The 18,138-nt window shown below is 40.6% G+C and overlaps 2 protein-coding genes across 4 annotated transcripts in view; one reads left to right on the top strand and one right to left on the bottom strand.

Annotated features, from left to right (window-relative positions):
* Window positions 1-15,653, top strand: part of LOC149008394 (amidase 1-like) — a 45,176-nt gene extending 29,523 nt beyond the window's left edge. For 2 of the 3 annotated variants that reach the window (XM_089167567.1, XM_089167564.1), the window contains 3 exons: window positions 4,433-4,567; window positions 4,670-4,847; window positions 14,650-14,737. In XM_089167567.1, the coding sequence (XP_089023693.1) occupies window positions 4,433-4,567; window positions 4,670-4,822 (288 nt within the window). In that variant the 3' untranslated portion in view covers window positions 4,823-4,847; window positions 14,650-14,737. Of the gene's footprint in view, window positions 1-4,432; window positions 4,568-4,669; window positions 4,848-14,649 lie in introns of all 3 variants that reach the window. The other variant, XM_089167565.1, reaches the window with a different exon arrangement.
* On the bottom strand, window positions 12,789-16,580 carry LOC149008393 (aluminum-activated malate transporter 12-like). The gene is made up of 6 exons (XM_089167568.1): window positions 16,303-16,580; window positions 16,035-16,175; window positions 15,374-15,646; window positions 15,072-15,184; window positions 14,692-14,835; window positions 12,789-13,209 (listed from the first exon to the last, which is right to left on the bottom strand). The coding sequence occupies exons 1-6, from the start codon at window positions 16,571-16,573 to the stop codon at window positions 12,811-12,813; spliced, it is 1,341 nt and encodes a 446-aa protein (XP_089023694.1). The 5' UTR covers window positions 16,574-16,580; the 3' UTR covers window positions 12,789-12,810.
* Between the last annotated feature and the right edge of the window lie 1,558 nt (window positions 16,581-18,138).

Raw genomic sequence — 18,138 nt, 5'->3', positions numbered from 1 at the left:
TTGAATCTTAAATGGCAACTAGTGGGAGTGGCGGCGGTAGTGGGACTCGGGACATTGCTTGGCCATGGGGATCCACCGATCGCCGACAGAGATCCCGATGCGTATTGCCTCAGACTTTGAATTCGGTGGTTCACCAGATTGCACATTTGGCTGGTGGTTATAAGATGTTGCAGTGTCCGTGGTTCCTTATGGTCCCAATTGCAGAACTTTAAGGGGAGGGACGGAGAGATGGACAGCGGGTTTGAGGATATAGTGCTATCTGGACCTACTCTTGATGTTGATGAGGAATCGCGTGATGGAGAGGAGGAGGGTTGTGGGTGTTGGTACGAGCCGAATGGAGACAATGAGGCTGCATGGAGCTAGCGTGCGTCCTTACTGCCGATAGTGTGAGGCAATATGAAAACGGGGCAGTGTGTTCGGGTCGTGGGCATCCATGCCACCTAGACATAGTTTTCGTGCGAGACGAGAGGCGGGAGGAGGAGGAGCTACACATTATGATTCCACATTTGACCAGACCCCTCCCTCTTCACCACAGACATCTATCGAAGCATTCCCTATTGTTTGCTGGGGTGAGAGGCGGGGGAGGAGGAGCTAGGTTACAATCAGCATTCATGCTCTATAACACATTGCACCCAATGTAGCCAACACCATACTATCGGGGATGATCTGCAGTTGCTGGGCGGTGTGGGGTTGGGCCCCGCTTGGGAGTATGATAATATTTACCAGGTGCAGAGGTGGATGTACATTATCATTAGACTGGAGTCTTGGTGTTGTGTGGTTGATGGATGGACCGGTCCTACTGGCTCCATCATTATTTCATGGTGAGTGCATGGACATCCTTCCTCGTCGTGGTGCCTCGTAGATCAAGATGCCGACTACCTTTCAGCTTCTTAGGGAGGTGGTCTCGGGTAGGGCCAGTGTGGTCCAAATTGTCCGTATAATGGTGCAAACTTCGCTGGTGAAATGTTGATGAGGAGAAGAGCGCGGGATCCACCTCTTTTGGACACCATGTGCTGCTCATTCGATTGATCTTATGTTGAAGGACTTGGGGGAGTCAATCGATCGTGGTTGAGAGGGCTGGGGGTGTAATTTTATTTATAACCATGGTTATGTGTCAGATGATGAGGAACCATCGTGGGTGATCTAGTCGACTGGATTGACTAGATTCGCCACCAACTATGTAGCTCGAGCTTCCGGGTGGTGGGTCTTCGGCACATGTTTGCGTGAGGAGTGGTTTGGTTGGCGTGGATCTAGCCATCCGATGCGTACTGCCCAACCCATTGCGATGATTCCTTTTGGGGCAGTTGATAGGACACCGGGCTTATAGGCCTTTGTGTTTGTTTTAGGATGGTGGATTCGGAGAGAGCCCACATGCCCACTATTGCTGCCCTCCGTGGAGTTGGTTAGAGCTGCTGCCCCTAGCACCTTCAAATCCTCGAGAGGATCATCGATATGTGGGAGATGCACTTGATGCATCCTTTGCACTTGGCTGGTGGTCACTTTTAGTCTTTAGTTTTTGTTGTATACTTTAATTTAAATTCTTTATTTGTTATAACTTATAACTTATAATTTATAAACAAGTAGTTAGTAACAACCAAATCACTAGTCATTAACCAAATTTTTTATTTCCACAATGCAGCTTACTACCTCAACCCGTACCATTCGAATGATCTCGGGGCTTGATGTGTTGATGATCTGTGCAGAGGTGGTGGAGAGCTTGTGTCAAATCCCATCTGCGGGACATTTGGAGGGTGAACTTATTCAATTGTTTCTTCAACTTCTTGCATTAGTGCATTAGCCATTAAGCATATACATGTTGTTTTTTCTTTGAAGATTGGTGTTGGTGTCGATCGTGGAGTTCAGGGATGCCTCGGGAGTTTTGGAGCCTTCTCGCGCTTGCACCGGCTGATCCCGGTTAGTTTACTACTCTATAGTCATTAAGTCTATAAGTCTATGACTTGTCTATACTTTATAAATGATAACCGATAAGTTATATAAATATAAGATTTGCTTGCCTAATGCATTCTTATTTTTGGTTATGCAGTGATCGGTGGTTTCTATATGGAATTAGTGCGCCAAATCTCGTGGACATAGCAATTAAAGTACTCTCACGGACTTGCTCATCCTCCGTCTGCGAGAGGAACCGGAGCACCTTCTCGCTCATCCATAGTAAGGTACGAACGTTGGGGAGTAAGAGGCTCGAGAACTTGGTGTATGTGCATTACAACATGAGATCGAGAGTAGGGCACATACAAGATAATATAGATGACGACAATCGTGAACCGATTGAGTTGACCGATATATTCCACGAGCCCCCGCGAGAAGATGAGGAAGATGATGTCATATATCGCTGGGTTAGGGATCGAGGTGGCCCAATGCCGGATGGGCCGGTAAGGGCAGCCCGATCCTACCATTGCCGCGCTGTGGGCCCGATGTTGTGGCCGAGCACCTATCTTCCGATGAGGGTCGCCGCCGTAGCGGCATCGAAGGATCAACTTTACCATTTGTGGAGCCACCGGTCGACTTCAAACAACCGAGGTGACAACTAGTAGTGGGGATTCGGATGATGATGCCGATGATACCACTCATACCGCACGGCCGTGGCCCAAATCGACATCGAGTTCGAGTCATGGAGGCAACAGGCTGGTCGTGCTTCGGTGGAAGTCGGCCCAACAAAGGGAGTCACCCGACTCACCTCCACCGGGTCCGAGTCATCCGACACATGTGAGCCACGCCTCCCTATCTCTCGACTTATAGTAGGAGTCGGAAGAGCAGATCAAAGCAAGGGCAGGGGCAACCGATGATGATGCAAGCATGCATGATCTTGAATTGAACATGGGAAGCATGAGCCTAGATCGAGTGATTCACAACAGCGAGCCTGTCATCGGGGTACCAATATGGGGATCACAGCCGGGTCGACATGGGGTATTCTTCTTATGGAGGTCATACTATTCCTCAAGACCCTTCACCCGGAGAGTATGCATATGGGAGTGAAGGTGGGTTGTTAAATGAGTGGTTTAGAAATCCGTACCCAAATACTCAACAACTATATGAACAACAACAACAACATGGCTCTTTCACCCACCCATGATTGCGGTTATCCGCATCGCTATTCCTCCAGATTCGACATGCAAACATATAATGATCATATAAACCGATATGTGACATACTTCGGATCAATTGACTTGGGAGTCATATGTGGCCACCGTCGTAATCAATTGATGCGGAATGTTGGTGATACTCTTAGTCTTGTAAGTTGTAAGTTGTGTTGTAGTTGTAATCTTCTTAATTCTTATGGGTTATGGTTGTAAAATTTTGAAGACATTTAACTATTTGTGTTTAACAATTTATTACTTTGAATCTTGATAGTTTGAAGTTTGAACTTTGATCACTTGTTGACTTGATTCTTGAATACTTGATGTGTAATGTTAATTGTTATTATATATTTGTATTTGATACTTGATGGTTGATAAATGATAACTCATTAACTTGAAGTCTTGAATTACTTGATATCTTCACATAATTACATTACATGTTGTCTATTCTCTAAGACTATAACTTTGCATTACACAGAATTTCGGTTTTACACATAGGGTCAACGTAGGAGACATAGTTAGGGTTATTTTCTCACAAATCTAAGGCCACCAATGTGTTCAAAAGGCCTTAAATAGGCTAAGTACCAAGTTTCAGCCCAACCAGAGCCCTAAAACTCACCGGATGGGCTACCGAGACTATCGCCAATTTTCTCGCATATCTCGCCGAGTCTCGCCATCTCGGTCGAGATCTCGGTATTTCTGGGTGGCGAGATCTCGCTCGAGAGCGAGATCTCCCACCATGGTTTGAGGTGGCACGGCCACGTTCAACGGAGACCTATAAATGCCCCTGTACGGAAAAGTGATATAATCCATATTGAAGGAACTAGAAGAGCTAGGGGTAGACCTAAGATAACCTTAGGAGAAGTGGTGAGAAAGAATATGTATAGCTTAGGCCTTGTATCTAGCATGGCCTCGAACAGAATTGATTGGAGGGCAAGAATCCATGTAGCCAACCCCATTTAGTTGGGACAAGGCTTATTGTTGTTGTTGTTGTTGTTGTATAAGGCTGCTGTTTTCTCCAGTTGAGGATCTTAGGAATACCTCTCCCTCCAAAATGATGTTGTCTTAAACTGCAAAACCTTTAAAATCCAGCACAATTGAAGTGGCTGCTACAAGTTATTTTTTTGGGGCCCCGGGGAACCCCAGGTTGAGACACAAGTCCCAATTAAGAACCATAATTGGTTAGATTTTAGAGGAAATTCTTTAAACCATATGTTATATCTGCTGCTGAAAAACTACAATTTCCACTCTGACGAGCAAGTTGAAGCAGTCATGTGCAAATTTCAGTTCAGGATCTGACTTCCTTCCAATTATGCCTTCATGGAATGATTTTGTAGGAATTTGGTGTCCTTGCTATTCCAACAGTGCCTGGGCCACCACCTAAATTGAAAACATTGACAGCTACACTTGAAAATTTTCGTTCTAGAGCATTCAGTTTGCTGCATATAGCTGGAGCTTCTGGGTTTTGCCAGGTAGTCTCTCCTACTGGTGCCTTTCAACAGGATAAAATGATTCTATTATCGGGGCATGTTTGTTACAGATAAAGTCTTTCTTGTATTGCTTCTCAATTGCAGGTGACTATACCTTTAGGAATGTATGATAATCTTCCTGTGGCGGTATCTCTATTGGCCAAGCACGGTGCAGATGGTTTTTTGTTGAATCTTGTTGAGTCACTTGATGGTTTCTTCAGGGAACAGATTGAAGCCTATGAGAAAATGACTTTCTGAAGTTGTCCTCTTTGTACCATTCAAGGTAGGCTGCAGTCTATCCGTAAGAACTAGAAGTTACACAAACTAATTTTATCTCATCATCTGTATCTTACTTTGATGATGAGGATGGGTGTGAAACTTGGGATCAAATTTGTATTAGGGTTAGGAGAAGATTTCATCAAAATTTTAGCAGGTTATAATGGTTGGATTTGGCTAGGCAGAATTCTCACGAAGATTTTGTGTATGAACTTCTAGAAGGCATTGCAGTCCTTTAATGGTAGCAGCATAATTTATTGGATCTATGGATGCTAGGGTTTTAATGAAATTCTTGGGCAGAAAAGAAAATTAAATGTGGGGGATGAACTATGGGAGGGTTCTAAATGGTAAATCTAGGCTGTGGGTAGCTTTTATTAAACTGGAGTTTCCAAGACAAAGTAAAGAGATCAAAAGGAGGAGGAAAAAGAGAAGCTCTTCCATCCACCTTACCCACCAGTCCAACCCCCCCCTGGATATTATACACCAAGGCAAGCTGGTTATGATCCAGAAGATTAGGTTCCCATCATGTAGAGACAACAATTGCAATAAAAGCTCCTTGCAATAAGCAAATAGTAATCAATGTTCAATCAGCCATACAAAAGCAAAGTCAAAGTGAAAAATGGAAATACTAATAACAACCAAACTAACTGTTACTTGTCCCAACCTAACTTTTTACTCAATTCTTTTTGAAGGGAGTTTATAAACTTCCAGCTTACTTAGTAACTGACTCAAACAAACTCTAGGTTAGTAATGTTTTTTTTTTCTTTTTTCTTTTTTTTCTTTTTATAATTCCGATAACTATGGTGGGAGATCTCGCTCGCGAGATCTCGCCACCCAGAAATACCGAGATCTCGACCGAGATGGCGAGATCTCGGTCGAGATATGCCAGAAAATTGGCGGTAGTCTCGGTAGCCCATCTCGGTGAGTTTTAGGGCTCTGGTTGGGCTGAAACTTGGTACTTAGCCTATTTGAGGCCTTTTGAACACATTGGTGGCCTTAGATTTGTGAGAAAATAACCCTAACTATGTCTCCTACGTCGACCCTATGTGTAAAACCGAAATTCTGTGTAATGCAAAGTTAGAGTCTTAGAGAATAGACAACATGTAATGTAATTATGTAAAGATATCAAGTAATTCAAGACTTCAAGTTAATGAGTTATCATTTATCAACCATCAAGTATCAAATACAAATATATAATAACATTACACATCAAGTATTCAAGAATCAAGTCAACAAGTGATCAAAGTTCAAACTTCAAACTATCAAAGATTCAAAGTAATAAATTGTTAAACACTTAAATGTCTTCAAAATTTTACAACCATAACTCCATAAGAATTAAGAAGATTACAACTTACAACTTACAACTTACAACTTACAAGACTAAGAGTATCACTCAACATTCCGCATCAATTGATTCTGAACGGTGGCCACATATGACTCCCAAGTCAATTGATCACTGAAGTATGTCACATATCGGTTTATATGATCATTATATGTTTGCATGTCGAATCTTTGGAGGAATAGCAATGCAGGATAACCGTCAATCATGGGTGGGTGAAAGAGCCATTGTTGTTGTTGTTGTTCATATAGTTGTTGAGTATTTGGGTACGGGTTTCTAAACCACTCATTTAACAACCCACCTTCACTCCCATATGCATACTCTCCAGGTGAAGGGTCTTGAGGAATAGTATGACCTCCATAAGAAGAATACCCACTGTAATCTGACCCGGTGCTGTGATCCCCATATTGGTACCCCGATGACAGGCTCTGCTGTTGTGAATCACTCTGATCTAGGCTCATGCTTCCCATGTTCAATTCAAGATCATGCATGCTTGCATCATCATTCGGTTGCCCCTGCCCTTGCTTTGATCTGCTCTTCCGACTCCTACTATAAGTCCGAGAGATAGGGGAACTGTGGCTCACATGTGTCGGATGACTCGGACTGGTGGAGGTGAGTCGGGTGACTCCCTTTGTTGACGCCGACTTCCACCGTAAACACGACCAGCCCGATCGCCTCCATGACTTGAACTCGATGTCCGATTTGGGCCACTTGGCCGTCCGGTATGAGTGGTATCATCGGCATCATCATCCGAATCCCCACTACTAGTTGTCACCTCGGTTGTTTGAAGTCGACCGGGTGGCTCCACAAATGGTACAGCTGATCCTTCCGATGCCGCTACGAAGAGCCCGACCCTCATCGAAAGATAGGTGCTCGGCCACGAAGATCCGGGGCCCACAAAGAGCAGCAAATGGTAGGATCAGGCTGCCCTTCCGGCCCATCCAAAGGTGGGCCACCTCGATCCCTAACCCACCGATATATGACATCATCTTCCTCATCTTCTGCGGGGGCTCGTGGAATATATCACCAACTCAATCGGTTCACAATTGTCGTCATCTATATTATCTTGTATGTGCCCTACTCTCAATCTCATGTTGTAATGCACATACACCAAGTTCTCGAGCCTCTTACTCCCCAATCTGTTCCGTACCTTACTATGGATGAGCGAGAAGGTGCTCCGGTTCCTCTCGCAGACCGAGGATGAGCAAGTCTCGTGAGAGTACTTTAATTGCTATGTCCCCCGAGATTTGGCGCACTAATTCCATATAGAAACCACCAGTCACCTGCATAACCAAAAATAAGAATGCATTAGGCAAGCAAATCTTTATATTTATATAACTTATCGCTTATCATTTATAAAGTTATAGACTTATAGTCTATAGACTTATAGACTTAATGACTTATAGAGTAGTAAACTATTTACCAGGATCAGTTTTTTTCCTAGTTGCAATCTGTAAGGCTTTCCAAAACTCCCAGAGGCATCCCTGAACTCCCTGATCTGTACACCAATTCACCAATTCTTCAATTATTGTATTATATTATTATCATGTATATGCTTAATGGCTAATGCACTAATGCAAGAAGTTGAAGAAACAATTGAATAAGTTCTCACCTCTCCATTAATTGTCCCTTGCATGATGGGATTTGATACAAGCTTCTCCACCACCTCTTGCACCGATCATCAACTTTACATCAAGCCCCAGATCATTCTTGTAATGGTACTTTGGGTTGAGGTAGTAAGCTTGCATTGTGGAAATAAAAAATTTGGTTAATGACTTAGTGATTTGGTTGTTTACTAACTTACTTGTTTATAAATTATAAGTTATAAGTTATAACAAATAAAGAATTTAAATTAAAGTATACAACAAAAACTTAAAGACTTAAAAGTGACTCACCAGCCAAGTGCAAAGGATGCATCAAGTGCATCTCCCATCTATTATCGATGATCCTCTCGTAGGATTTGAAGGTGCTAGGGGCAGCAGCTCTAACCAACTCTTTCATTTGCTGGAGGGCAGCATATATGTGGGGCATTGTGGGCTTCTTCTCCGAATCCACCATCCTTAAAACAAACACAATAGGCTCTATAATGCCCAGTGTCCTATTCAGCTGCCTCCAAAAGGAATCATCAAGCAATGGTTTGTTGGGCTAGTATTGCATCAGGATGGCTAGATCCACGCCAACCAAACCACTCCTCACTTGCAAACATGTGCCGAAGACCCACCACTTTCTTCTGGAAGCTTTTCAGAGCTACATAGTTGGTGGCGAATCTAGTCAATCCAGGTCTGACTAGATCACCCTTACAGTGGTTCCTCATCATCTTCAGCACATAACCATGGTTATAAATAAAATTACTTACCCTTCTAGCCCTCTCAACCACAGTACTGATTGACTTTCTTTTCCCCAAGTCCTTCAACATAAGATCAATCGAATGAGCAGCACATGGTGTCCAAAAGAGGTGGATCCTGCTGCTCTTCTTCCTCATCAACATTTCACCAGCTTTTTTGAAGTTTGCACCATTATCTCCGTGACAATTTGGACCACATTCTTTGGCCCTACCTCGAGTACCACCTCCCTAAGAAGCTTGTAAAGGTAGTCGGCATCTTTGATCTTATCTCGAGGCATCCACTGACTTGAGGAAGGATGTCTTTCCATTGCAGCTCACCATGAAATTAATGATGGACTGTCTAGTAGGACCAGTCCATCCATCAGCCATCCCAGTAACACCATATGTACTCCATTGTTCTTTTAATGATTCAATGTATTCATCCACCTCCTGCTTTACCTTGGGTAAATATTTATTCATTACTTCCCAAGCTGTTGGGCCTTTAACCCCTACACCTGCCCTAGCAACTGCATTGATCATCCCCTGATAGTATGGTGTTTTGGCTACATTGGGTGCAATGTTGTTATAGAGCATGAATTTGCTGATTGATAACCTAGCTTCCTCCTCCCTACTGCCTTCTCTACCTCCAAAGAAACATATAGGGAATGCTTCTTTGATAGATGTCTTGTTGGTTGAAGAGGGAGGGGTCTTGGTCAAATGTGGAATCATAATGTGTAGTCTTCCTCCTCCTCCTTTCGGTCCTCTCAGTCTCAGTTCCCTGAAAACTATGTCTAGGTGGCATGGATGCCCCTGACCCCGAACCACCTGCTCCCCTTGTTTGTTCATATTGCCTCACACTATCAGCATGTAAGGACTGTCTGCTAGCTTCCATTGCAGCCTTCATCTGTCTCCATTCGGCTCGTGACTCAACACCCATAACCCTCCTCCTCTCTTCATCATCGCTTGATTCCTCATCAACATCAAGAGTAGGTCTAGATAGCACTATATCCTCAAATTCCCTTTGCTTTTGTGCCATCTCTTCCTTTTTTTGTTTCCCTCCCCTTAAAGTTGCTGCAATTGTTTTTTGGACTTCATAAGGAACCCTGGGACACTTGGCAACATCTTTATAACCACCAGCCAAATGTTGCTTTAATCTGGTTGAACCACCAGAATTCAAAGTCTTGAGGCAATACTTGCATCGGGATTTCTTCTTGTCAGCAGTCAGTGGATCCCCATGTTGCCAAGCAATGTCCTGAGTCCCACTACCAGTGCCGCCACTCCCACTAGTTGCCATTTAAGATTCAAATGTACAGCACTGAAAGTTTGAAATACATACATGAATCATGAATATTCCCAAATAATCATTAGAATAATTTTTAGATACATAAAAACATGTAAAAACAATTTATATAACAACAAAACACACACTTTGTTCTAAGATAACATATATACACTGCTCAAACAAACATGTTAGTATTTTTAAAATAAACTACATAATATGAGCATCATTTTAAAAAAAAACAGATAAATTTTTAATAACATATTATTTTTTATAATTATTTTATGTAAAAATAATTTATAAAACAACAAAACACACACTTTGTTCTAAGATAACATATATACAATGCTCAATAAGACATGTTTGTATTTTTAAAATAAACTACATAATATAAGCATCATTTTAAAAAAAAAAACAGATAATTTTTTAATAAAATATTATTTTTCATAATTATTTTATTTAATTATTTAAATAAAAAAAATACAGCAAGCATGATAATCAAAATATTAATACATGAGATTGTAGCCCTCTAAATGTAGTTTAACATAAATAATAATCACATTCATATCATAAGTATTTATTTATAATCTTTAATTTTAATTTTTTAGATAATATATTTTTTAAATACGAAAATTCAAAAAAAAAATTAATAATAGAAAATTAAATTTTTTTCCATGAAAGTGTAGATCTAAGCTTGAACATCAACAGATATTTATATCACACTCATACAATCATTGTAGAACCTTGTATTTGAAAAAAATCAAATTTGGGGGAAAATCTTACATTTCTTGAAAATCCCTTGAAATATGCTTGAATCACTACAAATATGCTTCAATTTGTTGTTGTAGATGAGTTGATGATGTTGCTATGTTGAATCCCCAACAAATTCCGGCCAAATATGGGCTTCCAGCGAGTTAGAGGAGAGAGAGAGGCGAGAGATGCCTCTCTCGAGCGAGCTCTCGCGAGATAGGGGCTTTAAAAAGCCCCTAAAGTGTGAAAAATCCTCCCGTTGGCGAGATCTCACCGAGATATTGGCGAGATCTCACGAGATGGGCGAGATCTCGAGCGAGATCTGCAATCTCGCAGATCTCGCTAGAGATCTCGTCTCGCCTTTCTAAAAAGGCGAGATATCTCGCGAGATCTCCCACCATGCCGATAAGTATGATTATATTAAAGAGAAAAAAATACAAAGAAGGCATCCCTCTAGAACCCCTTTAGAAAAAGGGGTAAGAAGAATCTAGATAAGGAGGGCATGCTTTCCTAAGCAGCATCCATAGGAAAATTAGCCCAATTACAATCTGTAATAAACATTTACTGGTGCATCCCTTTGAATTAAATCAACTAGCTCACTAGGGAATTGAATAGGATCCCGCGAAACTTGTTTCTCCCAGAGCTGAAGCCTTGTCATGTAATCTGCTGGCTGGTTCTGTTCCCTCCAAAGATGCCTAATCTCCACCTCTGTCAAAGCAGCCTCTTGCAAAATTCTGCCTTTTATAGCTTGACTCTTCCAAGGCCCTCTGATAGTCCCTTTGAGAATATCTGCTGCCAATTTAGAATCACATCTGATAGAGTCCTCCAAACACCCTTCTTTCAAATCCCAATCCCCCTAAGTATTGGCTTGCAATTTTATTGCTAAGACCGAATGCTTTTCCCCTCGACCAGCATATGCCATAATAGGACTACCAGAATTAGTCCTTAGCACCCCCTCATATGTAGCTGTTAAATTTGATGATGCTCCATGCCTCCATCACAAAAGAACTTGATCGGGGCTTCGCTGCTGGCCCCAAGGGAACATGGCTTAGTGCCCCTAAAAAAATAATGCCGTTGCGAGGGGCGGAAAAGGATACTGGACCACAGGCTCATATAGGGGCATTTGTGCCTATACCTTAAAAGGGGTGCAACATGAGGAATAAATAATGAGATGCGGGGCATCACATGGGGTGTCCCATCTATAGGCTTATTCCCAGGTAAACAAGCCCAAATAGGTGTTGGGTTTGCCTCAATGTAATAGTTGGTATCAGTTCTTAGGTTTGGTAGCAATTTTCGAAGTGGGATAGTTACCAGAAACATTAAGGATTCGACTCAATTACCCAGAACAGTCCTGAATTAAACCCTTAAAGATATTGTTTTTCAGAGATTCTGCAGTCTTTAGATATAATAGGCCTGAGCATACAATTAGAGGAATTATTTTTTTCCATTACCTTTTTCTCTAAAGATGTGTAAGTGGATGATTGTTATATTGACCCCAAAATTCAGAGGATTGCCATATCAAGATGGATATCTTTCAGGGGATGAGTGTCATACATCATAAAAGAACCCAAAGCATATGCATCTAAGCCTACAATTTGATGAGTTGCTGATGGGGAACATCTTAGTTGGAAATTTGTTGCTAAACTGACAACTGCTGTTTGATTTGATTTAACAGTGAAAACATTTTGAGTCCAGCTGTGAGTGCATCTATGCGTCTTCCTATAAAATGATTTGCAAATGTAATACATTGAATTTTTCATCATCCCAAAGCCTAAATATTTGGTAGCTGTGGACTTGATTGTGAAATGGATAAAAAAGACTTTAACATTTTTATGGATGGATGAACTCCAAATTTTGTTTTCTCATTGCCACTATATATATAGTGATTGTTGACTTGGCAATTCTGACCGTTAGATTTATAGGCAGTGGCCTAGATAAGCTGCTTCTCAAAATTCCATAATTCAACTGCTTCTCAAAATTCCATAATTCAATCTTATACCCTCTTATTATTGTCAAACTTTCCTGGCAGTCTAAGCATTGTCATGCACGCTATAGGTATTACAGTATTCAATAGATTTTGAAAGGTTTATTTTGCCTCATGTCAATTCTACTTGAATTGAAACTTGACATGCAAATTGTGAGCAGGGGAAGTTTGTGTCTACCTCTATACACTACATCAGGCCCCATCAGACCTGCACTTTGTGTATCTGGTGTACAAATATTGGGACCATCTATGACATACTATAGACAGTCCCTGTCCACGAAATCTGCTTCCTTCTTTATGTTTGTTGGTAACCCTGTGATACCGAAACTGGCTTTCGCTGATATGATTGCCACAAATCTGGGTACTTAAGCTGTTGTGGAAAACCTGCATAATCTGCAAGTTCTTCGACTTCTTTTGCTAATTTTTCCACCATTTTCACTATCTCAATCAGCAGAAATACAAAGCCTGCCATTGCAAAACCTTCGTCATCCGGTAGTGTCCTGAGCATGCAAGGAAGTACTGCTTCACTAAGCTCTATTCTTGATAACTGCAACTTTGCTACTATTAACACCGCTGGGCCAAATCTCTTCATTTTGATGATGCTATCCCCTAGTTCCCTCAGTGTGTAAGCAAGCTGAGAGGCCACTGCTTCACATGGCTTCATAATGGAGTGCCTCATAAGCACTGGGGTCGGCTGAAAAATCATAATGCTAATGAAGTTAGCCATGGGTTAACCAATAACCATCATCTATAACTGTAAGATTTTGGCTTGATTGACATGGTTATTAACCAAGTAGTATTGAATGACTTGAACTAGTTAGACACAGGGTTAAATCAGTCTGACGCTGTGACATCACAAAATCTTTTATATGTGCATAAGATTAAGAGGTCAGTAATTCTAAGACAGCAAGTAACCCAGTGATGAGAATATCTGATAGGGTCCACGATTTGATATGTATCTGTTGTCAGGTAGATTTCTCTCTCCAACTATTGCTGCCCCTGATTGTGTGTGCTGATGCCTCAAAAGACATGAAAATGAATCTACATGAGTAAGCCAATGAAATTTATTCTCCATGTATCTCATATAGTACACTAAGATGCTTTCTCATACCTTTCGAAAGCATTAGCAACACTTTAGTCAGCCACAAGCCATCATAGCAGAAGATTCTCCTTCCAACATGCGTGGAGTCCATTAAGATATTATAGCTTTATGACCATATCAAGGAGGGTATTGTCGCCCAAGCTTTGAACTCAAAAATTTTACAAACTAATCTGCTCAAATTAATCTTGTTTCTTGGAACAACATTATTTGTTCTTCTTTATTTTCAGTTTATGGTCTACTCTGATCTGAAAAAATAGTTTTAAATAATTTATTTACCCTTTGTTTTATTTTTCTTAATCATCTATTTTTCTATGAGGCATAGGTTTGTTGTCCATGGAAGATTAGGGATCAAGGCTCAAAACTTGTCCACATTTTCCTGGATTAATCCACCTTCCATTCCACAGCTCCATGTCATGCAACAAATAGCACTCATTAGTCATTAGGCCAAGTCCTTCAAACAAAATCAAGAACAGTCAACCACTATTATTCATAGAGCAGAATTAAAGTATGGAATTTAAATTGTGGCTGATCCTGATAGTCCCTGTACTTCGAACCCTTTGGATCAGCCACATCGGCTGAAAAAGCACCCTGTCTGCAGGCCTGGAAAGCCTGCATTACATTACCACAATGAAGAAACTCGGTTTGACTGTTGATTATTTATTTATTTTTATTTTTTTTCCTTAAGTGTTTCATTCAACAAAAGAGTTGCATATTATCGTGTTTACTGATCTTTTTTTCTGAGTATCTTTTGTTGGTCAACTAATTATGATATTGAAATATTGAGGTCTGATAATAGCTCTAGCTCATGTAGAAGGGGAAATAATTACTTTCAGAATTCTAGACAAATAACGAAAAATAAATTTCTATACAGTGACTTTGATTGAAATTTCAGTGAATGTTTCTTAGTTTGTCTTATAAATGATCATTAGTTCCATTACGTATCAACTACTTTCTAGTGCTTTTATTTACTTAATTAATTTTCTGAGAAATTGATTGTGTTGCATGTTTAACTACTCTTCATTTTGATTCTAGATTATTGATTCAGATAAAGCCAAGAAATGCAAAGTATCATGCCTGTCTATGAGACTGAAGACATCCTTTTAGTGAAAGAATCATGGCAGCCAAATCTCGAAGTGAATCTCCAACTTGTAGGTACTTGTGCCATGGATGGGAGAACCCAAACTTTCCATGCCATGGTTCCCACCTTGCAAAATTTGCCTGGAAAATAGAAAATAGTTACACTATCATTTGTTTACGTGTTCTGAATAGTAGTTTTGTAATGAAACGAGAACATTATTAAGTTGTACAAGTTCAAATAATGAAAAAAAGAGTTCAATGGAGTTATACAGAATGCCTGATTCACATGATATAAGATTCAGAGTAGCAAGAGGTGACTGATTTTTAAGTATTAATCCTTTTTCTACGAGACTTTAATTTCAGATATTCATAGATACCAGTGATTCATCCGTGGACTTCGAGTGGAGCACTTTATTGCAAGCACTGAAGCTGGTTTCAGTTTGATTATCCTTCTTTTCCTCGATTCCTCTGAAGTACTCTTCCAGAAATTCTATAAGAAAACAGGTTAGTTAGAAAAAATTATTTGCCCTTCATAAACTAACTTTAAATTTTGATCAAAAGTTATTTTTGCATGCACTCGAAGATTATATTCTTAGTAATTGGCATTTCATTCTCATTGAAGAAAACAGAAGAATTAGTTTGAAGTGTTTCTTGACTGTTTCAAGTGGTAACTACTGACCTTCGATTGAGCTTGCAAGGTTATTAAATTTGGCAGCTGTTGAATTATGAAGTTCATCACTAGCCCATATAGGGAAGATGAGTAAGCTTGTTGACACACATACACCAAAACCCATTCCAATTGTCGAGAGACGATCACGGGCTAACACAGTGACCTTATCTGCTCGCACACCAGACACTACCACTAGATTGAATGTGAGTAGGAAAATCATGGCACCGTAGTCATATCTTTTCTTTATTTTTGGAATCAGCCGAGTGTATGTTGCAGCTGCACCTGGAAGATCCATTCAGTAAATGGTTATTTAGTTTAGTTTATGAAGTTGTTGCATGTAGTACCAATACAGCCACCCTCCCCAAGGAAAGTGAAAGCTTGAATTGTCTAGACCAGAAACGAAGTTGACATACAAAAAGTAGTGTGCTAGACTGTATAAATTGTTTAGACCGAGAAATACTACTTGCATTTCACCCCCCCCTTCCCCGGGGAAGATTGATTGTATTAAAAGAGGAAAAATGAAAGAATCAGAAAGACACTCAAACAAGACTGTTAGAGGAACCCAGCTCCGAATATCAAACTCCAAATTTACAGGGACATAGGAGTTAAGGTGGTGTTGAGAACTAACAAAGTGCTGCAAACTTGTAGTGCGAAATACTAGAAAGCTTACCGAAGACAAATACAGAGATGCCAATGGCACTAGCCTTGCCAATCTTGCTGAAGTTTTGAGCTAGAATTGCTGCAGAACACCCCAGGCCACCACCTACTATTGTCCCAAGTCCACGATTCAGACCCTTACCAAGTGTTGCACCTGTAATATTTTATATAAAACTGAAATCATCAGTAGCACAAGATTTAACTTAGTTATACACAAAAAAGTAACTAGTAATCTGAAAACTTTGAGTTATAATCACTGATAAAGTAGATGTTGTAAGAACCTGCATAGAACTCGAAAACAACTACTACAGTCATGATAGCCCACATGGCATTATCTCCTACTTGCTCGAAAAGAGGGTCAAGGAAATACAGTAGCGAAACCAGAACCAAAGCAAGTCCAACCTTGATGCTGTGAATCAAGTTTTTGTGCTCATGTATGTGTTTCATTTCTCTAAGACAATGAAAAATAGAAGAAATAATACGGGAGTGGCTCCTGCTTTTCTCAGGAGAAGCTTCAACCTGAATTGGAAGAGCTACTACGGTTGAGTTCATGCTCAACATTTTCTTCTCTCTTTATGGAGATTGGAGTTTTGAGTGCACTAATTTCTTGGGAAGTCACCTTGTTATATATAGCACCAATCCCATGAGGAGTGAAATGGGAAGGTGGTACTAATGACCCAAAACCCAAAGTGGGGGTGGAGCCTAATGAACCACAAACACAGCTCCGTGGCTATAGAAATTCAAATACATGTTCACAACCAAGACAACTGGAAAAAATCTGTATGTCCTGTGTATCCTAAGTGTGGATGCTTCAGGAAACCTAACGTCCTAGGTGAGGACACGTGTCTGCACAATGTAAAGCCTATATCCCATGTGTGGTGTCTTCATGCTTGACCCAGAAACTACTGAAGCATGCCATACAGAACTGGTCCAATCTGTGCCATTCTATGTTGGGTTTTTACTGTGTTTCCACTCAAGTGTAGTCATGGTTAATCTTCAAAGATAGCAATATACCATAGAGAAAGAGGCCAAAGCCAGACTAGAAACACGCACTTGTCTTTTCATTACTTGACCTAACTATATCTTTTTGTTGGGGTGATGTTTCAGCACTATACCATGATCTGAATGGCCATCCGCATGGCAATAACCCCTTGACCTTCTTCTTTATGTTCAACATCTGATTATTTATCTGAGACTAAACTACCTTATCATGTTTATGTACTTCTTATCCTTCTTTATACACCTAGCCATGCATATAAGTGTGTATGGATACATATGAAATCTACGTTGTAGATGGTATGTAAGCAGGTACCTTAGAAACTTCCGTACAATCTTGGGTGGTGGTTGGTGTCTGCAGCTAAATGTGAGCACAGTAACTGAAGAGAAATGGGTGAAAAGGGGAAAAAGAAACCAAAAGCTAGAAAATTATGGGTGTGAAAAGGCTTCAGTGGGGTGATAAGATAAGAGACTGATAGGTGTTTATAAAATATGCAGGCTCAGGTGAAGAAATGACAGCCCCACTACTTATTGATAAGTGCGGTGTGCTTTGCGCACCAATGCTTGTCTCTCTAACTTAAATTTTTGTCTCTAACTCTTCTGATGTATCACTTTCTCTTCTTTTCGTCTATTGAAGCTTCCTAGCAGAGTGACACTCATGCATCCACCTCAGCTTTAGTTGATGGAATCACTCACTTAGTTTGACACCACCTGTTCAGTCATTTAATGTCATCTGTTGGGTTTGTAAGGACAGCTGTAGTATTAGGTTCGGTTCTTTAGTTATAACTGTACAGAAACTTGTCTCTATAAATAAAAGCTACTGCTTCTCTCTGTGTCTTCAGTTAAGAAGGCCAGAACCAATCTCTGTTTCTTTTCTTGTTTTCTTTAGTTTTCACAAAATACTTTTGTGGGTTATATTCAGTGACAATAAATGGTTTATGGGTATCTGACAGTGAATCTGGAGTCATAGTCTGGACCCCTTATATGTTTGCTTCTTGTCCTCTTCAATAGCTACAAGACTGTTGGACTATCTCCTCTGTCACCTTCCTTTGTATAGGGAGGATCCACCATGATTCAACTCTTCTGCTTCTGCTGTCGGTGCACTCAGCATGCCCATGCCC

Source organism: Hakea prostrata, chromosome 8 (genome assembly GCF_041222555.1).
Source record: "Hakea prostrata isolate BN-2017 chromosome 8, UWA_Hpros_2, whole genome shotgun sequence".
Lineage (NCBI taxonomy): Eukaryota > Viridiplantae > Streptophyta > Magnoliopsida > Proteales > Proteaceae > Hakea > Hakea prostrata.
The sequence above is the reverse complement of the archived record's forward strand: the minus strand, read 5'-3'. Positions and strand labels throughout refer to the sequence as shown.

Coding starts and splice junctions, on each gene's coding strand:
- LOC149008393 (XM_089167568.1), bottom strand. CDS start 16,573: ATGAACTCAACCGTAGTAGCTCTTCCAATTCAGGTTGAAGCTTCTCCT. Junction 15,647..16,034: donor CATCTCTGTATTTGTCTTCG/GTAAGCTTTCTA, acceptor TGGATCTTCCAG/GTGCAGCTGCAACATACACT. Junction 14,836..15,071: donor AGTCCACGGATGAATCACTG/GTATCTATGAAT, acceptor TCTATTTTCCAG/GCAAATTTTGCAAGGTGGGA.